Source organism: Danio aesculapii, chromosome 16 (genome assembly GCF_903798145.1).
Source record: "Danio aesculapii chromosome 16, fDanAes4.1, whole genome shotgun sequence".
In the NCBI taxonomy this organism is placed as follows: domain Eukaryota; kingdom Metazoa; phylum Chordata; class Actinopteri; order Cypriniformes; family Danionidae; genus Danio; species Danio aesculapii.
In genome coordinates this window covers 2,810,534-2,838,383 of record NC_079450.1, presented here as the reverse complement: position 1 = coordinate 2,838,383, position 27,850 = coordinate 2,810,534, and the positions used below count along the sequence as shown (strand labels likewise).

Genomic DNA, 27,850 nt, shown 5'->3' with positions numbered 1-27,850 from the left:
TCTGTAAAATAAGAGAAAATGGTGTGGTGTTTATTACAAGGTTTCTGTAGCATAATATACAGCACCAAACCAGACAATATAGCACTGCAAACTATTCCACATGACAATAGAAGTCACTTTTTCACACTCTGGAAGAAAGATCAAGGTCATAAATGAACAGGTGAAGAAAAACCATCAATTACAAAATACAGAAAACTGCTCATTTAAGGATGTTCAAGTCTAGTTCAATTAGAAAAAGATACACAAATGTATTAATGCAGCATTTTGGCCATTTATTTTCACAAAAATTGAGTTTTAATGGCTGGTTCAAAGTTAAGAACTATTCTGTTATTGTGTTTGGGTTATTAAAGTATGTTTCAGGCCTATTGTGCATGCACAAGTACACAAATACAAAAAGTTAGTTGTGTTCGACTACAGGAGTGCATGTGTGAAGGTGCGTGGTGTTCCTGAACTGAAGAACAAAATCTCTTTACAAAGCACATCGCCATCTACTGGCCTGACATACATCGTTTTAGTCATTTTCTCAAATATAATTTATATTTGGGGTGACGTGGTGGCGCAGTGGGTAGTACTGTCGCCTCACAGCAAGAAGGTCGCTGGTTCAAGCCTCGGCTGGGTCAGTTGCCGTTACTGTGTAGAGTTTGCATGTTCTCCCAGTGTTGGTGTGGGTTTCCTCCGGGTTCTCAGGTTTCCCCCACAGTCCAAACACATGCGCTATAGGGGAATTGATTAACTAAATTGGCCGTAGTGTATTAGCGTGTGTGTGAATGAAAGTGTATTGGTGTTTTCCAAAACAGGGATGCAGCTGGAAGGCCATGCGTAAAACATATGCTGGATAAGTTGGCGGTTCATTCTGCTGTGGCGACCCTGATGAATAAAGGGACCAAGCGAAAGGAAAATAAATTATTAAACTTTATCAAACCTTGCACTGTTTTAACATGTTACCGTAAATACGTGTAACATAACATAACTCTTAATAATATACAAATAGCATGAGAGCAATTTTTCTGCATTGCATTACACTTATCTTCACATAATGTTACTTATTTGGTATGAAATTGGGAAATAATGTTTGTTTTTCTCTCTGACTTTCCAGACTTATTGGTCATTTTCAATAAATAGCACTGTCACAATCAGTAATCAATGGATAAATAGCACCCGTTCATCAGTAATCAATGGATGAAACAAACTGTTGCGGTTTACTAACATAGACTAAATGATTTTAGCTTTTGTCATGTGTGATGGTGGATAATGATCATGAAAAATATTTTGTCAATAAGCCAAATATATGTTTTGATAGAGTTTTTTTTTTTTTAATGTTGAGTTCTGATGTGAACAGTGACACTCTTAAAAGTATTATGCTCAAAATGTACACTCAATAAATGCAAAATATACATTAAAATAGCATAAGAGTGATTTAAAATAGCATGCAACTTGCCATATACAGTATATTAACTTGTGCATTTTATACCTTTGAAGCTATCCTATATTAAATCAATGCCACGTTTTAATATTAGATCATCTGGACTGACAAAAAGCACAGAATATATTCTGATTTATATTGTTTAATTTTAGGTTGTGGTCGTGGTTATTGTTTTGACTATTTTATTATATATTGTTTGGATTATTTGGAGAATATGGAATGTCGTCGTGAGTAATGTTGGAATAATGGTTATAATGACGTGCATATGTTTTGGCCCTAACTGCCTTCCATAGTCGTTGGAGGGATATACAGGTTATGGGCGTGGTTAGAATGACGTGGGTGTGGTATATAGTGGGTTGTGGGTAGAGTATGCGGGTTGTAGGCGTGGCCTGTGTCCGCGTGCGACTCTCCAAAACCATATGACATGTTGTTGAGTTTTGTCGCCCGACACGTCAACTCGCTTGTCACTTTTGCCCTCAAGGAGCACGGAGTTTATTTTAAGTAGTCTTTTTGAAGCTTTTGAGGATGCACAGCTCTCAGAAGGACACCACATACACCAAGATCTTCGTCGGAGGTCTTCCTTATCACACCACAGACTCCAGCCTCAGGAAATACTTCGAGGTGTTTGGAGAAATCGAGGAGGCAGTGGTTATTACTGACAGACAGACCGGCAAATCCAGAGGATACGGCTTCGTAAGTCTATCCACACCTGAAATAAAAAATACTATAGTAATTTGCAGTACATAATAAAGTGTTTTTTAATCATCCATAGTAAAGTAGCTGAATTAATTTTAGAGTTGATATAGTGAATACACTGCTAGCCTGTTAGTAGTAAACAAATGAACTAGCCTATAGTAATAAACAGATTAATGGAGACCGAGGGATACGTTCGTTTTAACCTTTTTTTACCTTTATGTCTTTGAGATTTGTTGAGCTAATGTGCTTTAAAATGTGATTTAAACTATTTACTGGTGTCTGCTGCTATTAAATGACATCAGTATTATCTTTACCAAACAGGAGTAGTGATATGTCACCCAATAGTCTGGGTTATTTGTAACAAACACCAATATATTGAGGTAAAGTTGGTTTTATATTCGCACATTAGTTCAGTGACAACTTGTGACATGCTCCCTATATTGCTTACCATGGTACTTTTTGTTTTTTGAATTAACTTTACTGTTCACAAGTGGAAGTTTATTTTTGGTTTCAGCCCATAACTACATCAGCGGCGGTTCTAGACCAGAGTAACCGGAGGGGCCGTACAGGGGCCACCTGTACTTTTATGGGGGACACTTTAACATGCTACTTAACTACTTAAACAATTATTCAAAGTCATTTTGTTCATGCATAGCTCTGCAGTCTTTATAAACAAGCTAAATAAATAACTTAAACTCAAAATAATCTTCCATGTTCATTTATTTGATGAGTAACTTTGTGTTGTAGGATAACACATTTTTAACATTCAGGTACATCAAGGCATGTTTTTACACCTGTAAACGTTAACAGATATAATTTTTTTGCCCTCTCATTAAATTAATATAAGGTTTTCCAAGTGATCTTTAACAAACCAAGGACATTTCACAGTATTTCCTATAAAACAAAAATAATTATTCTGGAGTCGTAATGAAGCCCCGGTCAGATCACACGATTTTTATTGTCAGTTACGAAAGTCACTGTCAAATTATGTGCATTTATTTATTTTTTTGATAAAATCTTGACTTGTCTTGGGTAACAAATGTACCAGACTACATGTTTCTTTACGATCAGTCATCCTGTGACATCTATGACAAGCGTTATTTCCCAAAGCAGTTACAAGTGTTGCTATAAACAATATTTCTCATCTCAATTTCAGTGTTTTTAATCATATTTCAATCTCAATAAACACTGATGCTTGCAAAAAACTAACTGCATTATTAAAGGGCATTCGTTATGACATTGATATGATCGAACTTATGATTCCTATTTAATATTAAGATATTTTCTTTGAAATCTAAATGTAGATTTTCATGCCAGGGTTGCTTATTAAACAGGTCACACTTTATTTTGATGGTCTGTTTGTTGAATTTAACTAATTCTCATTAGATTATAAGTAGCCTGTTAGATTGGGGTTAGGGTTAGTGTAAGTTGACATGCACTTGATAAGTTTCTTATAGTCAGTTAAATGTCTGTTGAAGAAGCAGTATCAACAGATATTAAGCAGACAGTCTACTAATACTCAAATAGACCATCAAAATAAAGTGTTACCAGTAAACACTTCCTCGCCTGAACTTGCCACGAGTGAGACGGAGAAAATGAAAGCAGCAGCAAGGAAAAATCAAATGCTCGAGATATAATCTTTGAAATAATGACATATGAAAAAAATTAGCAAATGTATAACTGAGATTTGTGATACAACAGTGAAGCATTCATTAAATCCTTATTTTCCTCAGAGCGAAACAAACCATCCACCCGTATAGTTGAGTAGTAGAGGGGCACAAACAACAAATATCAGAGAAGCCGATATTAAACTGTTTTCACTATCAATGACAAATGTGAATAAGCAGGACATGCTTTTGCAATGTATTCGCCGCACTGAACATGTTCCCAGATCACCTCGGCAGAGCAAACTCAGTTGGAATGATGAGAAAACTCAGAAACTTGTGAGAATGGAGATGTCTGCATATAAAATAGCTTAAAACACCTTAATGTTTTAGAAGAGGTAGTTAAAGCATGCATAACCAATGATTTATCTTATCCACCCGTGACCCACCCATAAGCAGGGGTGGACTTAACCAATAAGTGAGGTTATCAGCCGCTTAGGGCCCCGGGAACTTAGGGGGCCCCGACCAATGCAAAGAAGTCTATATTAATCATATATCTCTTAAATAAAATTTTCTATTATATGTTGTAAAGTCTGTCTACAGCCATACAATTGAAATCTTTCTACTTCTTTTCAATAGTGGAACGTTCCTTTTATACCCAACATGCAATTATTAAAATCTAATCACCAATTTGGCTTAGTTTGTGAACTTTGTGAATTTGTTGTATGTATATTGCATTAAGAAGATAAAAGTTCCACTTAAAATAGATTTTTAACATGCAGTTTATTTACAAAAAAAATCTAGTTTCAATGCTTACGCTTCATACCTGGAATTGCTTACAGCCCTAAAATTACTTACTCCACCCCTGCCCATAAGTACATATGCAGCTTATTTTTTGATTACCTGACCGGCGCATTAGCAGCAGCACCTGCTGATATAACCGAGAAATGATGTGCTCCTATTGCACAGTGTCACCCACGTGACGAAACTCGTCGTGAAGAACGAGAAAAGAATTAAACATGCTAGACGATCTGCGATGGTATCGCGAGGCATTGCAGCTATGGAATCAGCTGTCGGAAACTATGCCGCATTACGCGAAAGGAAATGATTGGATCTTGTGTCACGATGCCCATTTGTAGTTTACGACACCCTACATCAAGGAAATCATAGCAAATTCGTGACAAATTTGTGTGATCTGACCGGGGCTTAAGTCTTATTTGTTTATAGTTTGTCTTGAATAAAAACAGTTTTTAATTAAATAAAATTAAATTAACCTTTTAAAGAAATATGTACTGTATATAGTTTTGATTGTCTACACAACAAACCAGTTATTCAATAACTTGACTAATTATTCTAACTTTCTTAGTTAACATAACCTCATTAACTCTATAAATTACTCTTTAATCTAAATACAACTGTCTTGCTAAATAACTAGTAAAACATTATGCACTGACTGTCACCATGGGAAAGACAAAGTAGTTATTAGAAATTAGTTAAACTATTATGTTTAAGAATGAGTTGTAATAAATCATGTGTTGAAGACTTGTGCTTCACGACTGAAAACAGAAATGAATGAAGGCAAAACTAAACAAGTTGAGTATGACTTTACATGAGTGTTACTGAAAACTAAATTTGATCAGTGTGTTACATCTATTCTCCAGTACTTGCAGACTCTTTGTAAATTTAAGACTGCGTTTTCTAACGTAAAACTATGTACACTCAAAATCAGATTAATAATAGCCTATGGATAGACAAAGACTCATATATTAAACGTTTTAAAATCGCTATTGGAAACAATCGTCTAATATAATCAACAGCGGACATTTTGATAGTTTTTCCACATCATGAACGTGACTGAAGTTGAATCTTTTTATTACCTTCGTCAATTTGCGGCTTAACGTCTGACGAATGTGGGAAACTGATGCGCGCAGTACCGTCACTGACAAAAGTCAAGGGAAAAAGCAGAGAGAGCGAGTGCATGTGACACGGAGAGTGAGTGACAGAGGCCTCAGTCATATCTCCACAGTAGGGGTGTGAACCTACACTGGTCTCACGGTTCAGTTCGGTTACGATTATCATGCCATCGATTCGGTTTAATTCGATATCTTGGTGCATTGATGATGCTTTCCATACATAATCACAACACAAGAAAAATTTTTTATTAAAATCTGTAAATATATCTATATTTATATATTATTTGTAATATTCAATTCAATTCTCCTTTATTTGTATAGCGCTTTCACAATGTAGATTGTGTCAAAGCAGCTTCACATAAAAGGTCACAGTAAATAGGAACAGTGTAGTTCAGTTTGTAGTGTTTAAGTTCAGTTCAGTTGAGCTCAGTTCAGTGTGGTTTAATAATCACTACTGAGAGTCCAAATACTGAAGAGCAAATCCAACGATGCGCAGCTCTACAGATCCTGAACCATGCAAGCCAGTGGCGACAGCGGAGAGGGAAAAAAACTTAACTAATTGGTGAAAGTGAAGAAAAAAAACCTTGAGAGAAACCAGACTCAGTTGGGCATGACCATTTTAATTTCTCCGCTGGCCAAACGTCTTGTGCAGAGCTGCAGTCTCAGTGGCGGAGGCTGGAAGCTGGCCTCAGCGAAGACTCGTCTGTCTCTGGAGCGTCACAGGAATCAGTCTCATGTTCCACTCCTCCATGACCACCACAGTAGCTGCTCAGGATACGGCCTGGTCCAGGATATGGAAACCTTGGGATCATCTCGTCGTTGGTCTTGGATCGAATCAGTGACTCTGCCAATACAATTTTGTCCTTTAATATACAAGCAGTCATATATAAGAACTGTACCTTTACAAAACTCCAACACATACACAGAACAACATGAGCAATTATAGCCAATAAACTACTGTAAATATTATTCCGCTTTCTTTTAAAAGCTCTGTCAAGCGAGTTCTTACACTTGGTCATTGTCTTCACCTGCTCAACAGAAAGGGCTGCGCTTGGCTTTAAAATTGAAAGCGGGAAGAACAGCCGCGGTGACGGTCTAAATGCGCATAATACGATGTTATCACAGGTAATTCATAATAGACACAGTGGAGAAAACTCACACCTCAGGCACGCTCGCGTCTGGATCCACAAGTGTCGCTTTAACAGTCAAGAGGAGAGGAAAAGTTACCTCACAAACACGCCAGTGGGTCAAATGTCCAAAGTGTGTGTGTGAGAGAGAGGCAGATGGAGTTATAGTAGTGAAATAGCGGCTCGCGCTGTACCATTCCTCAGTGTCAGTGAAAGACTGTCCAGCAAAGTCGCAAGCAGTTGAATTGTGCACTATTCTCTGCTTTTTATGTAGTAGGAGCGATTTATTTACTCTCCCTCGCCTCCTTCGGCAAAGTAAGTAAGTAAAGGTTTATTTATATCGCACCTTTCCCAGACATTGAGTCGCAAAGTGCTTTACAATAAGAGAAAACAAGTAAAAGAACACATGACAATAAAAGAAGGCATGTTAAAACATATTAAAACTGATTAACAATCCAAATACAGAAACACTAATGCTGTTAATTAAAAGCTTGACCAAAAGATGCGTCTTTAAATGCTTTTTAAAAACTGATCCCAGAGTTCTCAGTGCTATCTGGAGAGAGTTCCAGAGCCGTGGGGCCACCACACAGAAGGCACAGTCACCTTTAGTCTTGAGACGAGTTCTGGGAATGGCTAACAGGTCTTTGTCAGAAGACCTCAGAGAGCGGCTTCATGAGTGACTGCTTAAAAGATCTTGAATATACCGGGGTGCTTGACCATGCAGAGCTCTATAGTAATGACCTGAATCTTAAAATTTACTCTAAAACTGATAGGAAGCCAGTGAAGTGCCTTAAGCACATGTGTAATGTGTGACCTCCTACTGGTGTTGGTTAAAAGCCTCGCCGCTGCATTCTGCACAACCTGCAATCGCTCCATAGAGGATTTGTTCAGACAAGTGAACAGAACATTACAATAATCCAATCGAGAAGAGATGAAGGCATGGACAAGCATCTCCACCTCTTCCTTTGACACAATATCTCTGATTTTTGCAATGTTCCTCAGGTGAAAAAGCATGTAGGAACAACAGATTTAACATGGCTGTTAAAACACAGAGCTCGATCAAAAATGACACCAAGATTTCTAATATCACTGCAATTTGAAGATGACAAACCCCCCAAAACTTGCCTGATCATTGGGGTGATGCTATCTGGAGCAAAAACTAACATTTCTGTTTTATCAGGGTTCACTTGCAGAAAATTGTCTGCCATAATGGAGACTAAACAATCCTGCAAGAGAGACAGATTGTCTAGCCTGTCAGGGCTAAAAGAAAAATATAATTGGACATCATCTGCATAGCAGTGGTAAGATATCCCTTTAAAACTACTGATAATCTTGCTGAGAGGGAGCATATATAGATTAAAAAGAATAGTATTCTACCACGACATCGCGCATAAGGGATAAATGACGTCAGTATGTAATAACCAGTTATGATCTATTACTGAACCGATATCGAATTGTCCCCATCTGCATCGCGGTGCACAGAAGAAACTATTAATTTTGACACCCCTACTTCACAGTCTGCTACTCGATGGCTGATCTCGCTTCTCCATGGCCTTTTAGTTGTGACACAAAAATACGCATCCAAATTTAGGGGGGCCAAGCTTGGTGACACAGGGGCACCGGCCCACCCTTAGAACCGCCACTGGTTCACATCACACGCATCACAAAATACAGGCAACACAAATGCATTCAATATCATCACATAAATCGCATTAATAACTCAATTAAACCCAATTAAAACTCGGCACAAGGGACATTTGATACACTTCTTTACTTCAGGCTAAACGTCTTTGAATATTCAGTCTGAAATAGCATGTACGTAAGACTTCAAGACAACATCAGCACTATTTATTAGACTGTGAACAATGCTGTGATTTGATAGTCTCTTGCTGATAATATAATTCATTCGTTCATTTCTTTTTGGCTTAGTCCCTTTATTAATCCGGGGTTGCCACAGCGGAATGAACCGCCAACTTATCCAGCACATGTTTTGTGCAGCGGATGCCCTTCCAGCTGCAACCCATCACTGGGAAACATCCATACACACTCATTCACACACATACACTACGGACAGTTTTAGCCTACCCAATTCCCCCTATAGCGCATGTGTTTGGACTGTGGGGGAAACCGGAGCACCCAGAGGAAACCCATTCTAACATGGTGAGAACATGCAAACTCCACACAGACATGCCAACTGACCCAGCTGGGGCTCAAACCAGCGACCTTCTTGCTATGAGATGAATGTGCTACCCACTGCGCCACCGTGCTGCCCTGATAATATAATTTCAAAATTTAAATTTTGCAAGAATATTTTGTGAAATGACCCTTTATTATTAAGGAGAAGTCTTAATGTGTGAATATAAAACTAACTTTACCCTAAGTTGGTTTTATATTCGCAGATTCCGATTTTCTCCTTAATTATATCATTTCAGAAAACTATTTTTTGCAACTTCTAAATAGTGAAATCATATTAGGAGCCAATAACTCTCAAAGCACAACACTGTTCACAGTTATTTAAATAGGGCTGATGTTGTTTTGAAGTCAAACCTGCATGCTAATTCAGACTCAATATTTAAAGTGCTATATAGGCACCGTGTCACTGATCAAAAATGAACTAATGTGCAAATTGAAAAACAACTTCACCTCAATTCAGTAGTAAAGTACCTGAATTAATCTGTAAATTAATTTGTACTTTAATAATCATCGGCTGCTAATAAGATTTCACTGTTTACAATTTGAAAATGAATATTTTTCTCCATTTCTTAGTGAATATAGAGAATATACTTTGGTGCATTTGAATAAAACAGATTTATTAAATGGATATATTTATTAAACTAATATTTTAGTGTTTAAACATCCTTGGAAATAGAAAGATTCACGCAAAATACTGAAAAAAATGCAAACTACGTTTTCCCCCATCTAACATAATATTTTAATATAACATAAATTTGGGCTACTACTTATTGGACCTTTATTGTAAGTTATTTAGTTAGATTAGCTCCAGATTGGTCTTTAAGACGGACTTCAGTACTGACTAGTCTAATGTATTTGCACAAAAACAATATTGTAAAGCATCTAATAGAAAATATTAATTTAAATGAGAGATTTGTGAGGGGTGTACTCAGTATACTGAGGATTGTAGATAGGAAAGTTTAAGGAGAGAGAATGATAAATGCTTGAAATGTTCCTGCAATTCTTGAATGAGTCACATACAGTTGAAGTCAAAATGATTTGCTTTGTTTAACAGAGCAAGCAATTTTTCACAGTATTTCCTATAATATTTTTTAAAGCCATTTTAAGGTCAATAATATTAGCCCCTTAAGCAATTTTTGTTTTGGATTGTCTCCAGAACAAACCACTGTTCTACAATGACTTGTCTAATTACCCTAACTTTACCCTAATTAACCTAGTTAAGCCTTTAAATGTCACTTTAAGCTGAATACTAGTGTCTTGAAGAATATCTAGTCTAATATTATGTGCTGTCATCATGGCAAAGATAAAATAAATCAGTTAATAAAACTATTATGATTAGAAACGTGTCGAGAATATCTTCTCTGTTAAACAGAAATTTGGGAAAAAACATACAGGGGGGGCTAATAATGTTGACTTCAGCTGTATGTAGGAGCATGAATAAATCATTTCATCCATCATTTTTTTCTGGTGATTGTGTAGGTGACGATGGCTGATCGGTCTGCAGCAGAAAGAGCCTGTAAGGACCCGAATCCCATAATAGATGGCAGAAAAGCCAACGTAAACCTGGCATATTTAGGGGCAAAGCCACGGATCCTGCAGCCAGGTAAATAAAGCTAAAGACAAATCCTTCAGATTTTTTTATTGCTCATTTTATATAATATAAAATGAGCTTAATAATAATATAAATATGTCTATAATTAAAATTAAATGTCTTTTTCCTTCAGGATTTTCCTTTGGTGTCCCTCAGATACACCCTACGTTTCTCCAGCGGCCTTATGGGTGAGTTTTACACAACTACTGATGTGTTGAGTATTTGGGTAGTTTCTATAACTCTACACTTCCTTCATTTATTTACATTCTCTTATTTAAAATAAGATATTAGAAAAGTCACCTTAGACTAATTTATATTACGCTGTCTTTTTTAAACGGTAATGTGTGTTTTCGGCTTTTATGCATTCGGTTTGTTTGGACCCAGGAGAAGTGCATAAAGTATAATGTTTTTTTAAAAGCATCAAAACGTTGTAAATGACTCTTAAGTTTCGAGCCCACACACGGTCTTAATCCAGCATTTCCACGATTTAACCAAATATATTTTCAAGCACATGTTGTTACTTTGTTTTTAATTTGGTTTCTAAGCAACGTGGACAGACTACGAAAGCCATTAGCTGTTTCCATCTAGCTATTTTTATGCGCATTATGGATATGTGCATAATAAAATGGTTAATAGAAACGCCAAGATGCCCATACATTTTGAAAATGCGCATAAAAATGCATGCACACAACTGAGTAGGATACGATACGAAAAAATGTGCATAAACTATGATGGAAACACTTTTCCCGAACAAATTCCATTATGCGCATTAAAAAAGGTCATGTGATTTTGTTATGAGAGATCATATTGATTTATCATGGTGATTAAAATGTGTGTGAATGGACAAACCAGCAGGCTGAGCACACTGTAAAGCATCTGAAATGTTGATTTGGTCATTATAAAACACCTTAATCATTTCAGTATTAGTTATAGTTATAGATTATAGTTATAGATTTATCAGAGGTTGCCACAGCGGAATGAACCGCCAACAATTTCAGCATATGTTTTATGCAGCAGATGCCCTTCCAGCCGCAACCCCATACACTATGGCCAATTTAGTTCATCAATTCCCCTATAGCGCATGTGTTTGGACTGTGGGGTAAACCGGAGCACCCGGAGGAAATTCACACCAACACGAGAAGAACATGCAAACTCCATACTGAAATGCCAACTGACCCAGCCGAGACTCGAACCAGTGACCTTCTTGCTGTGAGGTCACTGTACTAATCACTAAGCCATCGTGCTGTCGCAGTATTAGTGTTATCATATTATTAATGAGTTCAGAATTGTCCAGAGTGTCTGCGCTCCACGTTTCCTGCCATCAAACACCACCACACGTTCATTGTGTGTCAGCATTGTCTTCTGTGGTCGCTGCTTTATTTGCTAATCTTTTATGCGATATTCCAGTTTTGTGCAGAAAGTTAATTCACATCTTTGGATTGAAAGAGTCCGCTTATTGTATTGTCAATTCTGTCTTCATGTTCTGTATTGCATAATGACTTCTCTTACAGCCAAATTATTCATATTTGTTCAAATAAAATAGTTCTACAGAATCTTATGAAAATCGTGATCTTTATTCTTAGCAAAAAAAAAAAAATATATATATAGTGATTTTTAGATTAGATTAGATTCAACTTTATTGTCATTACACATGTACAAGTACAAGGCAACAAAATGCAGTTTCGGTCTAACCAGCAGTGCAATAGCAGCAAGTGCAGGATACAGGTATAAGTTATAAAGTGCAGTTATAGAAAAACTATGGTGATATTTACAGATGGATGTACTATCAACATTATATACAGGTTGTATTGGCTATGAACAAAGATTTACAATAAATGAATATATGTACAGGATGCTATTAATAATCAGAAGTGTGCAGACAGATAAACAATTACAATTTCCATTTTGTCCAGAATTCTGAGCTTTTTGCACATTTTCTGCCCCCAGAGTTTCTATAATATACTTTTGAATAGATCTAAACATGTGTTTGAGGTTATCTTGGAGCCAGTATGTGTGGAGCACCTTTAGGTGTCAAAAACATAATAGTTGTGAAAAATAGTTGTCCTTTTGCCCATTTTTCAGAATTTTTTGGTGACTGAATTAATACAGCAGGGAAGTAAGCATTGAACACATCACCGTTTTGCTCAGAAAACATATTTCTAAAGGTGCTGTTAACTTGAGATTTTCACAGGTTGTTGGTAACAATCAAAGAAATCCATATATGCAAATAAAATAAATCTAATTAGTTTAGAAATGAAGTTTTGTGTAATAAAATGAAATGACGCAGGGAAAAAGTATTGAACACATGAAGAAAGGGAGGTGTAGTTCAGCAGTGAAAGCCCAGACAGCAGCTGAAATCTCTCGGTAGTTCTTTAGCAACCCTCTACCCTTCCTCAGTGTAGATGAATATCAGCTGCTTCAGTTTAACATCAACATTAGCAGGAGGATGAAGATGAAACCAGGGTGGACATTTCAGCAAGACAATAATCCAAAACACAGCCGAGGAGACTCTCAGATGCTTTCAGAGAAAGAAAATCAAGCTGTAAAATGGCCCAGCCAATCACCTGATGTGAATCCAATAAAAATACAGAACAAAGCTCAGATTTTATCGACGAGACCCACAGAAGCATCAAGATTTGAGACTCTGTTGAAGTGTGTGAGAAACTCACACCTGAGCAATGCATGAGACTTCATTCTCCATATGAGAGGCGTCTTTAAGCTGCAGCACCTATAAAGCCTTTTATATAAAGTATTAAACACATTTCAGTAGTTCAGCGCTTTCTCCTTTCTTCATTCTTATTACACAGAACTCGTCATTGTATTGTCAATTCTGTCTTCATGTTCTGTATTGCATATTGACTTCTCTTACAGCCAAATTATTAATATTTTTTCAAATAAAATAGTTTTAAAGAATCTTATGAAAATCGTGATCTTTATTCTTAGCAAAAATATATATAGTGATTTCCATTTTGTCCTGAATTCTGAAGCATTTCAGCAAGACAATGATCCAAAACACAGCCGAGGAGACTCTCAGATGTTTTCAGAGAAAGAAAATCAAGCTGTAGAATGGCCCAGCCAATCACCTGATGTGAATACAATAAAAATACAAAATAAAGCTCAGATTTCATAGACGAGACTCACAGAAGCATCAAGATTTGACACTCTGTTGAAGTCTGTGAGAAACTCACACCTGAGCAATGCATGTGACTTCATTCTCCATATGAGAGGCGTCTTTAAGCTGCAGCACCTATAAAGCCTTTTATATAAAGTATTAAACACATTTCAGTAGTTCAGCGCTTTCTCCTTTCTTCATTCTTATTACACAGAACTCGTCATTCAGATTTGTTTTGTTTTTTTTGCTTGGGTTTTTACCAAAATCTGGTTCAATTCCATGTCAGCAGCTCCTTTAGAAGCAATATTCCCTGGAAAAAAACTGCTTTATTACTGTAGTTGCGAAATATCCCAAATGCATTGTTATTAGTGTGCATTTCTGTGTTTGTAATCTCTTATTCTTCTTCTTGTTGTTGTTGCAGAGACAGCGAGGATGATCATTCTCCATTACTGTATCCTCCTCCTTTCCGCCAGGTCATGAGGTGTGTGTTTGTGCGTGTGTTTCTCTCTTCTTGTACACTCTTCATCTGTGTATTCCTGTCAATGTAACGTGTCTCTCTCTGATCTGACAGGCTTTGGGTTAACATTACCTAAGAGAGGTCAACCAGTCAGAAATCAAAAGTAGACTCAGACACGTACTCTCTCAAAGACACGGTGATTAGCTTGCATGGACGTTGGTGTTTTGTTTTTTTTGTTGGAGAGTAGCTCTTGTGTGCGTTTGGACCTGTCTGAAGTGCTTTTCCTAGCTAAACCGTGTGCTTTTTATTTGAATAGGAGTGGGTGTATGGTAGGACGTGGGGTTGGTGGGTGCTGGAAACGTCTCTTTCTTCATTTGATGATTGTGCACAGCTTGATTTGGACTGTTTTGTTATTCTTTTGAACAGGTGTTTCAGTGTTTTTGGTGTTGAAGGGCGCCAAGTTTGCCAACCAAACAACTCACAGCTTGCATGTTGCAGTGTATCTCATGTGTTCTTTTGGTTTTTACTAATGAATCATTTGTATTTTTCTCTGGCGGTGTTTTACAATGTGCAGGAATTCCAGCGCCAGTTCTGTATTTTAAGTCTTACATGGGAATTGGCACATAGTAGGGTTTTAATGGAGTGTAAAAATATTTATTGATCCGCTAACATGCATAATAATACACCTCAAACACAAATATTAGGCAAATTAATCATACTGTTTTATTGAATTTGTCATTGCGTTGCGTAATGTAGTCTTTAATTGACCTACACATTGCGTTACACACAACTACCTTACACATACTCCAGCTTTACGCATTGAAATATTGCATTACATATCATAAGCCTTGCATTGTATATCTTTACACATTAAAGCATTGCCTTTCATATCATTAAACATTAGATATGGCACTGCAGATTCAACAACTGAGTTATGCATTGCATTGTGCTTTCATACAAACGTTGCATTACACCGTCGTGACACATTAAAGCATTGCATATCTTTACGAATTAAAGCATTGCATTTCATATAATTACATATTGAAGCACTGCATTGCATATAATTGCATATTGAAGCATTGCATTACATATAATTCCATATTAAAGCATTGAATTTCATATAATTACATATCAAAGCACTGCATTACATATAATATTAAAGCATTGAATTGCATATAATTACATATTAAAGCATTGCATTGCATATAATTGCATATTAAAGCGTTGCATTACATATAATTACATATTAAAGCACTGCATTACATATAATTACATATTAAAGCACTGCATTACATATAATTACATATTAAAGCACTGCATTACATATAATTACATATTAAAGCACTGCATTACATATAATTACATATTAAAGCACTGCATTACATATAATTACATATTAAAGCATTGCATTACATATAATTACATATCAAAGCACTGCATTACATATAATTACATATTGAAGCACTGCATTACATATAATTACATATTAAAGCATTGCATTACATATAATTACATATTAAAGCATTGCATTACATATAATTGCATATTAAAGCGTTGCATTACATATAATTACATATTAAAGCACTGCATTACATATAATTACAGATTAAAGCACTGCATTACATATAATTACAGATTAAAGCACTGCATTACATATAATTACATATTAAAGCACTGCATTACATATAATTACATATTAAAGCACTGCATTACATATAATTACATATTAAAGCACTGCATTACATATAATTACATATTAAAGCATTGCATTACATATAATTACATATTAAAGCACTGCATTACATATAATTACATATTAAAGCATTGCATTACATATAATTACATATTAAAGCATTGCATTACATATAATTACATATTAAAGCATTGCATTACATATAATTACATATTAAAGCACTGCATTACATATAATTACATATTAAAGCATTGCATTACATATAATTACATATTGAAGCACTGCATTACATATAATTACATATTGAAGCACTGCATTACATATAATTACATATTGAAGCACTGCATTACATATAATTACATATTGAAGCACTGCATTTCATATAATTACATATTAAAGCATTGCATTACATATAATTACATATTGAAGCACTGCATTTCATATAATTACATATTGAAGCACTGCATTTCATATAATTACATATTGAAGCACTGCATTTCATATAATTACATATTAAAGCATTGCATTTCATATAATTACACATTAAAGCACTGCATTACATATAATTACATATTAAAGCACTGCATTACATATAATTACATATTGAAGCATTGCATTTCATATAATTACATATTGAAGCACTGCATTTCATATAATTACATATTGAAGCACTGCATTACATGTAATTACATATTAAAGCATTGCATTACATATAATTACATATTGAAGCACTGCATTTCATATAATTACATATTGAAGCACTGCATTACATATAATTACATATTAAAGCACTGCATTACATATAATTACATATTAAAGCACTGCATTACATATAATTACATATTAAAGCATTGCATTACATATAATTACATATTGAAGCACTGCATTACATATAATTACATATTGAAGCACTGCATTACATATAATTACATATTGAAGCATTGCATTACATATAATTACATATCAAAGCACTGCATTACATATAATTACATATTGAAGCACTGCATTACATATAATTACATATCGAAGCATTGCATTACATATAATTACATATCAAAGCACTGCATTACATATAATTACATATCGAAGCACTGCATTACATATAATTACATATCAAAGCACTGCATTACATATAATTACATATTGAAGCACTGCATTACATATAATTACATATTAAAGCGTTGCATTACATATAATTACATATTAAAGCATTGCATTACATATAATTGCATATTAAAGCGTTGCATTACATATAATTACATATTAAAGCACTGCATTACATATAATTACAGATTAAAGCACTGCATTACATATAATTACATATTAAAGCACTGCATTACATATAATTACATATTAAAGCACTGCATTACATATAATTACATATTAAAGCACTGCATTACATATAATTACATATTAAAGCACTGCATTACATATAATTACATATTAAAGCACTGCATTACATATAATTACATATTAAAGCATTGCATTACATATAATTACATATTAAAGCATTGCATTACATATAATTACATATTAAAGCATTGCATTACATATAATTACATATTAAAGCACTGCATTACATATAATTACATATTAAAGCACTGCATTACATATAATTACAGATTAAAGCACTGCATTACATATAATTACATATTAAAGCACTGCATTACATATAATTACATATTGAAGCACTGCATTACATATAATTACATATTGAAGCACTGCATTTCATATAATTACATATTAAAGCATTGCATTACATATAATTACATATTGAAGCACTGCATTACATATAATTACATATTGAAGCACTGCATTACATATAATTACATATTGAAGCACTGCATTACATATAATTACATATTGAAGCACTGCATTACATATAATTACATATTGAAGCACTGCATTTCATATAATTACATATTAAAGCATTGCATTACATATAATTACATATTGAAGCACTGCATTTCATATAATTACATATTGAAGCACTGCATTTCATATAATTACATATTGAAGCACTGCATTTCATATAATTACATATTAAAGCATTGCATTTCATATAATTACACATTAAAGCACTGCATTACATATAATTACATATTAAAGCACTGCATTACATATAATTACATATTGAAGCACTGCATTTCATATAATTACATATTGAAGCACTGCATTTCATATAATTACATATTAAAGCATTGCATTTCATATAATTACACATTAAAGCACTGCATTACATATAATTACACATTAAAGCACTGCATTACATATAATTACATATTAAAGCACTGCATTACATATAATTACATATTGAAGCACTGCATTTCATATAATTACATATTGAAGCACTGCATTACATGTAATTACATATTAAAGCATTGCATTACATATAATTACATATTGAAGCACTGCATTTCATATAATTACATATTGAAGCACTGCATTACATATAATTACATATTAAAGCATTGCATTACATATAATTACATATTGAAGCACTGCATTTCATATAATTACATATTAAAGCATTGCATTTCATATAATTACATATTGAAGCACTGCATTTCATATAATTACATATTGAAGCACTGCATTACATATAATTACACATTAAAGCACTGCATTACATATAATTACATATTAAAGCACTGCATTACATATAATTACATATTGAAGCATTGCATTTCATATAATTACATATTGAAGCACTGCATTTCATATAATTACATATTGAAGCACTGCATTACATATAATTACATATTGAAGCACTGCATTACATATAATTACATATTGAAGCACTGCATTACATATAATTACATATTGAAGCACTGCATTACATATAATTACATATTGAAGCACTGCATTACATATAATTACATATTGAAGCACTGCATTACATATAATTACATATTGAAGCATTGCATTTCATATAATTACATATTGAAGCACTGCATTACATATAATTACATATTGAAGCACTGCATTACATATAATTACATATTGAAGCACTGCATTACATATAATTACATATTGAAGCATTGCATTTCATATAATTACATATTGAAGCACTGCATTACATATAATTACATATTGAAGCACTGCATTACATATAATTACATATTGAAGCATTGCATTACATATAATTACAGATTAAAGCACTGCATTTCATATAATTACATATTAAAGCATTGCATTACATATAATTACAGATTGAAGCACTGCATTACATATAATTACATATTAAAGCATTGCATTACATATAATTACATATTGAAGCACTGCATTACATGTAATTACATATTAAAGCACTGCATTTCATCACACATTAATGCAATGCAAATTCAACAGTTGTGTTATGCATTGGGCATTCAAACAAACATTGCATTACGCTCTACATGTACCATTATGCACTGAATTATTTCATTTCGCATAACACCACCCATTGCACAAATGTATTGAAGCATTATATTGCATTACGCATTGCTATACACATAATACATTTCAGAATGCATATAATTATACATATCAACATGTGACAGCTGATGGTTTTTGGTCATGCAGTGATGTAGAGAATGTTTATCACTGTGAAAAAAAACATTATTTATCTTTATTAATGTACTGACAGATCCAGTAGAGAGTTACTTCTGTTCTTCTAGGAAGATTCAGTGAACTCCTACTGATCCCTCAGTGGACTGAACTAATATAACAGCTGCAGTGCTGAAACGCAGCGGCATTCAGAGCCTTTAGGAGACGACAGGTGTTCAGAGACACCAGAGATCAGCCCTCTGTTTCTGGGATTTGCAAAGTTCCTTAAATTAGCCCTGAACTCTGGCAAGCCCCAAATGTTCGGGACACGATGAAGGAAAATATGTTGCCATCGCAGCTTAGTTACTCTGGGGTATTTTTAACAATGACAAGCTCAGGGTTAGACTGCCTTTTAGCCCAAGTTCATCTTTATATATGCCGTTTTAAATCTCACCTGGTCTGTGTTTCTGCACTGATGCAAATGGGGATCTCTGGAAGTTCTGAAATTCAGTTATGGTTATTTCTACCACAGAATAAAAAAAAAAAAAGTCTTTTTTTTTCTCAAAATACAAATTCAGAAAAAGTAAAGAACAAAAGTGTGAATTACAAGACAAAGAAGTTAAGAAACAAATGTCAGAATTGCAAGATGTAAAATTAAAGTTTCGAGAAAAAGTCAGAATTTTGAAATAAAAGAATGAGAAAGAATAAAGAATGGCCCTAAAGAATAAGAAAAGAATGGTAACTTTGAGTTCCAAGATAAAAATAGTCGAATTTTAAAATCTAACTCAAAGCAAAAAAAAATCTGAATTCTGAATTAACTTGAAATCCAGAAAAAAAGCTGAATTTTAAAGTGTAATTCAGAATTCAGAAAAGGGTATAAAAAAACAAAAAACTGAAATGTAAATCAGAGTTCCTAGAAAAAAATGAGAATATTGAAATGTGACTCTATTAAAATGTAATTGTAATTCTATGAAAAAAGGCAGAATTTCTAAATAAAACTCAGCATTTGGTGAAAAAAATGAAGAATTCTGAAATGTGATGCAGAATTTAGAAAAAGGTAACACATAAAAATTAAGAAAAATCTAAAATGCAACTCAGAATTCAGAAGAAATGATCAGAATTCCGAAATGTAACTGTTTCTGTGTGGAGTTTGCATGTTCTCCCTGCATTTGTTTGGGTTTCCTCCACTACATTGTCCGTAGTGTGTGTGTGTGTGTGTGTGTGTGTGTGTGTGTGCGTGCGTGTGTGTGTGCGTGCGTGCGTGCGTGCGTGTGTGCGTGCGTGCGTGCGTGCGTGCGTGCGTGCGTGCGTGTGTGTGTGTGTGTGTGCGTGTGTGTGTGTGTGTGTGTGTGTGTGTGTGTGTGTGTGTGTGTGTGAATGAGTGTGTATGGGTATTTCCCAGTGATGGGTTGCAGCTGGAAGGGCATCCGCTGCATAAAACATATGCTGGAAAAGTTGGCGGTTCATTACACTGTGGCGACCCCGGATTAATAAAGGGACTAAGCCGAAAAGAAAATGAATGAATGAATGAGTTCCTATAAAAAAGGCAGAATTCCTCAATGTAACTCTGAATTCCAGGAAAAAAGTAGGAATTCTGAAATATCTCAAAATCCAGAAAAAAGGCTGAATTTTAAAATCAAACTCAGAATTCAGTGAAAAAATAAACAATTCTGAAATGTAACACCGAATTTAGAAAAAGGTAAAGAAGAAAAAACGAATCTGAAATGCTCAGAATTCCTCAACGTAACTCAGAATTCCAAGTAAAAAGTAAGAATTCGGAAATGTAACTTGGAATTCAGAAAAAGGTTTTGAAAAGTAGTTAAAAATAATGAAATGCAAGTTTGAGATCTTAGAAAAAACTCTGAATTCTGAAATGTAACTTAGAATCCAGAAAATGGTTAATAAAATAAAAAAGTTCCTAGAAAAAAAAGTCTGAATTCCGAAATGTAACTCAGAATTCATTGAAAAATAGTAGAAATTCTGAAAGCAACTCAGAATCTAGAAAATAATGTAGGATTCTGAAATGTAATACAAAAAAGGTTAATAAAATTATATTTGAGCTCCTAAAAAAAGAAAATAAGTCAGAATTCCCAATAGTAACTGAAAATGTGGGAATTCTGAAAATAACTCAAAATCACAAAACAGAAATGTGACCGTGTGAGTTTTTAGTTTGTCTTACAGCTTCAAGTCATACATTTGTGGTCTGATTTTTTTGATTTTTTTTTTTAGTCTGAAATTCTCCCTTTTTGTGTTTTTGAGTTATTATTATGAGGAAATGGCGATGCAGTGGCGCAGTAGGTAGTGCTGTCGCCTCACAGCAAGGAGGTCGCTGGTTCGAGCCTCGGCTGGGTCAGTTGGCATTTCTGTGTGGAGTTTGCATGTTCTCCCTGCGTTCCCGTGGGTTTCGTCCGGGTGCTCCAGTTTCCCCCACGGTCCAAAGACATGCGGTACAGGTGAATTGGGTAGGCTAAATTGTCCGTAGTGTATGAGTGTGTGTGTAAATGAGCGTGTATGGATGTTTCCCAGAGATGGGTTGCAGCTGAAAGGGCATCCACTGCGTAAAAAAAACATATGCTGGATAAGTTGGCAGTTCATTCCACTGTGGCGACCCCGGATTAATAAAGGGACTAAGCCGAAAAGAAAATAAATGAATGAATTATGAGGAAATAGACAGAAAAATTAGCAATTCGTTTATAAATGTATTTTAGGGTTAAAGTTATCTTGCATATACAGTTAAAGTTTGAATTATTAGCCCGCCTGTATATTTTTCCCCAAATTTCTGTTTAACGGAGAGATCTGTTCAGCTCATTTCTAATCATAATAGTTTTAATAACTCATCTCTAATAACTGATTTATTTTCTCTTTGTCATGATGACAGCACATAATATTAGACTAGATATTGTTCAAGACACTTCTATACAGCTTAAAGTGACATTTAAAGGCTTAACTAGGGTAATTAGGGTAAAGTTAGGGTAATTAGGCAAGTCATTGTATAACAGTAGTTTGTTTTGGAGACAATCCAAAACTAATATTGATTAAGGAGGCTAATAATATTGACCTTAAAATGGCTTTAGAACAATTAAAAACTGCTTTTATTCCAGCCGAAATGAAAAAATAAGACTTTCTCCAGAAGAAAAAATATTATAGGAAATACTGTGAAAATTCCTGAATCTGTTAAACCTCATTTGGGAAATATTTGGAAAACAATTCACAGGAGGGTGAATAATTTTGATTTCACCTGTACATATTATAAACCGTGTAATGAACTCTATTGAGTGGCTTACAGTGGAAGTTCAGCTCAGATGCGTGTAAGAGCGTGTGTGTGTGGCTTCAGAACTGGGTTAAAGTGTTATGCATGTGTGTTTCTGCTCTTTACGATGGCAGGAATAGCCGGAGCGCAGGCTGTTCTGTCACTCCAGCAGACTGACGGCGAGGACTGGAGACACATTTAACTCCAGCACCTGTTGTTTGTGCACGTTTGTTCAAAACTCCCATCAAATCTGCCCGGCAACACAGATCTCAGGGTCTCAAAGGGGGATTGTTTCAAGCAGTTTGACTGGTGCTACTAGTGGATCACAAACTTTCTTTTTTAAATGTCAGACTAAAAACATATTTGGTGAAGATTGTGTCAGATTTCAGGCTAGAACTTTTAGCCGTCAGAGCAAGAGTTGTTAGTATATAGGTGTGAAATGATTGACAGATGAAGAATGTTTCTCTTTCTTTCTTTCTTTTGTAAATAAAGAAATACAAATAGAGGGAGAAGAACAAAATTAAACATATAAAGTGAATCAAATTCACTTGATCTAAATGACTAAAGTAAATTGGCGGTTCATTCCGCTGTGAAGGCCGCTCATAAATCAGGGACTAAGCTAGTACTAAGAATGAGTGAGGGAGTGACTTATAAAGGTTGTGTGAGTTACATTGGTACGCCAGCAAACAGCTGCATCAGTTCTTTGAAAATGTGCTTCCATGGATTTTAGAGGAACCACAAAGTGTTGAGTTCTGAAACTCACAGGATGTTGACAGTATTGTGACCTCTTATGTGTCAAAAGATCAATGTTACTCCCTTTCAATAATCCTCCTCATCAGTGAGTTAAAGTTGCCATTAAACAGAAGTTAAGATTATCCTTTTTTCCTCTATCATGATGTACATCCACATAAAAATGAGAAAACAAATGTATTGCAGTGCTTGATTTCATCCTTTGAGAACCAATTTGATTGTTAGAAGATGGGTGTTACTAACAAAATGAAGGAAGATTGATGAATGAATGAAGGCAGAGCAGAAATGAGACCCGCCCTAATAGCCCCACCCTTAAGGACTGATAGACCTGCACCAAAAGACTGATAGCTCCACCCTAAAGGACTGATAGTCCCGTCCTAAAAGACTGATAGAGGCGCACCAAAGGACTGATAGTCCCGCCTAAAAGACTGATAGCTCCGCCCTAAAGGACTGATAGACCTGCATCGAAGGACTGATAGGCTTGCACTAAACGACAAATAGCTCCGCCCTAAAGGACTGATAGCCCCGCTCTAAAACACTGATAGCTCCACCCTAAAGGACTGATAGTCCCGCCCTAATAGACTGATAGCTCCGCCCTAAAGGACTGATAGATGCGCCAAGGGACTAATAGCTCCATCCTAAACAATGACTGATTGCCCCGCCCTAAAGAGCTGATAGCTCCTCCCTAAAGGACTGATAGTCCCACCCTAAAGGACTGATAGCTCTGCCCTAAAGGACTGATAGACACGCCCCCAAGGGTCTAAAAGTCCCGCCCTAAAACACTGATAGATCCGCCCTAAAGGATTGATAGTCCAGCCCTAATAGACTGATAGCCCCACCCTAAAGGACTGATAGCTCTGCCCTAAAAGACTGATAGATGCGCCAAGGGACTGACAGCCCTGCCCTAAAGGGATGATAGCTCCTCCCTAAATGACTGATAGCTCCCCCCTAATTGACTGATAGCTCCGCCTTAAATGACTGATAGCTTCCCCCTAATTTACTGATAGCTCCGCCCTAAAGGACTGATAGCTCCGCCCTAAATGACTGATAGCTCCGCCCTAAATGACTGATAGCTCCGCTCTAAAGGACTGATAGCCCCACCCTAAATGAAGGACTGATAGCTCCGCCCTAAATGACTGATAGCTCCGCCTTAAATGACTGATAGCTCTGCTCTAAAGGACAGATAGCTCCGTCCTAAATGACTGATAGCTTCCCCCTAATTGACTGATAGCTCCGCTCTAAAACACTGATAGCTCCACCCTAAAGGACTGATAGTCCCGCCCTAATAGACTGATAGCTCCGCCCTAAAGGACTGATAGATGCGCCAAGGGACTAATAGCTCCATCCTAAACAATGACTGATAGCCCCGCCCTAAAGAGCTGATAGCTCCTCCCTAAAGGACTGATAGTCCCACCCTAAAGGACTGATAGCTCTGCCCTAAAGGACTGATAGCTCCGCCCTAAATGACTGATAGCTCCGCCCTAAATGACTGATAGCTCCGCTCTAAAGGACTAATAGCCCCACCCTAAATGAAGGACTGATAGCTCCGCCCTAAATGACTGATAGCTCCGCCTTAAATGACTGATAGCTCTGCTCTAAAGGACAGATAGCTCCGCCCTAAATGACTGATAGCTTCCCCCTAATTGACTGATAGCTCTGCTCTAAAGGACTGATAGCTCCACCCTAAATGACTGATAGCTCCGCCTTAAATGACTGATAGCCCCACCCTAAATGACTGATAGCCCCACCCTAAAAGACTGATAGACGCACAAAGAGACTGATAGCCCCGCCCTAAAAGACTGATAACTCCACTGTAAAAGACTAATAGCTCCGCCCTAAAGGACCTACTCTAAACAACAGATAGCCCGCCCTAAATGACTGATAGACCCACACCAAAGGACTGAAAGTCCTGCACTAAAAGACTGATAGCTCCGTCCTAAAAGACAGATAGCCCGGCTTAGGGCGGATGGTAGTCCCACCCTAAATGACTGATAGTCTGGCCCTGAAGGCATTCCAATGACCAGAATATGATTCTTTATGATGCGTTATTAAAGATTCTAAGAGCAAAAGAATTTTCACAATATAATGAAGTGTACAGGCACATGATTTAAAACAGGAACATTACTATATAGATCTAAATGTACTCTTCGTATTTTTATATTTGATGGCGTCTGTACCGCTGCATCATCAGCGCTGTGTTTCCAGCATGCGGTTCAGTGTGGATCTGCATAACCTGCTGAACTCCTGCAGTGTGTGTGTGTGTGTGTTTAACGTCTGCTCTCTGTGTCTCTCAGGATTCCTGCTCATTATGTGTACCCGCAGGCGTTTGTTCAGCCCAGTGTGGTGATTCCTCACGTTCAGGCGTCCTCCAGCTCTCCTGCAGCCGCCGCGACTCCGTATCTGGACTACAGCAGCGCGGCGTATGCACAGTACACCACTGCCGCAGCAGCAGCCACAGCGTATGAGCAGTATCCATACGCTGCTTCGCCCGCCGCCACCGCAGGATACGTCACCACCGCCAGCAGCGGTTACGGCTACGTGCAGCAGCCACTAGCATCTCCAGCACCCGCAGCCACCGCCGCCACATTCGGCCAGTACCAGACACAGACAGAGCGCATGCAGTGAGAGATGCAGAGACTCAGTGCTCATCTTTTATGTGAGGTATTTAATATTTATTGCAGAAGGGAAATCAAGCATAATGCATCGCTTTGGAAAATATTATAGGGAAAGCCTTTTATAGTGTTGTTTTTGACATTGCAACATAAAATTGGACCTATTTTGATTATTTATGCTGTGAAAAGGTGAACTCATGTTTGGATTTAGAGGTGAAATAATGCATTAACAGCAGTGCGCATGAATAATAAATGATATAATAATGCTTTACGCAATTTGCATTGATAATAGTGCAATTATTTACTATTTATTACAGAAACAAAAGGTAAAGCTTATCAAACATGATGCATCATTTAGAAAATATCAGGAAAAACCTTTATAGTGTCATTTACTTTCATTGCCACATATAATTAGATTTTTAATGTTGATTATTAATGCTGTGAAAAGGGTAAATGGCAAAATAATGCATTCACAGCAGGATGCATCACAATAAATGAAATCATGCATTTTCTGTTATTAGCATTAATAATAATAATGACAGTATTTAATATGTATTGCAGAAAGGAAATCAAACATCATGCATCATTTAAAAATACCTGTAAAAACCTTTTCATAGGGTTGTTTTTGTCATTTCAACTCAAAATTAGCTTTTATATTTTTGATTATTCATGCTTTGAAAAGGTAAATGGCAAAATAATTAATTGGATAACAACAAAAATAACAATTGGATGCATGAAAAAATAAAGGAAATAATAATACATTTTCAGTGTAATTAGCATTAATAATAATAATAATAATAACAGTAATGATGATGATAATAATAGTAGTAGTAGTAGTAGTAATAATAATAATAATAATAATAATAATAATATTATTAGTAATAATAATAATAATAATAGTAGTAGTAATAATAATATTTAATATGTATTGCAGAAGGGAAATCAAGCATGATGCATTCTTAAGAAAATATCTGGAAAACCTTTATAGTGTTTTTGTCATTGCAGCATAGAATTTGGCTTATTTTGATGAATTATGCTGTGAAAATGTAAATGCTAAATAATGCCTTCACAGCAGGATGCATAACAATACATGAAATAATAATAGATTTTCTATGTTATTAGCATTAATAATAATGACAGTATTTAATATGTAAGAAAGGAAATCAAACATGCATCATTTAGAAAATCATTTGTAGAAAATAATGTTGTTGTCATTGCAACATAAAATATGACTTATTTAGACTATTTATGCTGTGAAAATGTAAATGTAATGACAGCAGCATGCATGAAAAAATAAATGAAATAATAAAGTTTTCCATGTAGTTAGCATTTATAATAATAATAATAATAATAATAGGATTTAATATCTATTACAGAAACAAAAGCTAAATCTCCTCAAATATGGTGCATCATTTAGAAAATATCAGGAAAAACCTTTATGGTGTCATTGTTTTTGAAAGAAATTGGGTTTATACTATTTATTTTGCTGTGAAAATCTGCATCATATTTGCATATAGAGTTCAAATAATGCATTAAGAGCAGGAAGCATGAAAATATATTGAATAATCAGTTTTGTATCAAGCTCACAAACATGATTGGGAAATATTGGGATTTTTTCATCATTTGTATTTACATTAAACATTAGCAGACATTAAAGCTGTAATAAGCATTTATATTCTCTTGAATTAATTATGGTAATAATCGTATTTAATATTTATTACTGAAGTGAAAGCTAAACTCATCAAGCATGATGCATCATTCAGAAAATATCGAGAAAAGCTTTATGATGCTTTCTGTTTCATTGTAACATGACAATTATGCTGTGATAAGGCATTGGAATCTATTGCATTTAGAGTCATGCATTACAAATTAATTAAATTGTGTTTTCTACTTAAATAGTA

General features: G+C 35.3%; 1 protein-coding gene across 1 annotated transcript; it reads left to right on the top strand.

Moving 5' to 3' along the window:
• Positions 1-1,831: 1,831 nt before the first annotated feature.
• On the top strand, positions 1,832-26,414 carry rbm24b (RNA binding motif protein 24b). Its single transcript, XM_056476039.1, has 5 exons — positions 1,832-2,116; positions 10,436-10,559; positions 10,681-10,735; positions 14,081-14,140; positions 25,632-26,414. The coding sequence occupies exons 1-5, from the start codon at positions 1,949-1,951 to the stop codon at positions 25,960-25,962; spliced, it is 738 nt and encodes a 245-aa protein (XP_056332014.1). The 5' UTR covers positions 1,832-1,948; the 3' UTR covers positions 25,963-26,414.
• The last annotated feature ends 1,436 nt before the right edge of the window (positions 26,415-27,850 follow it).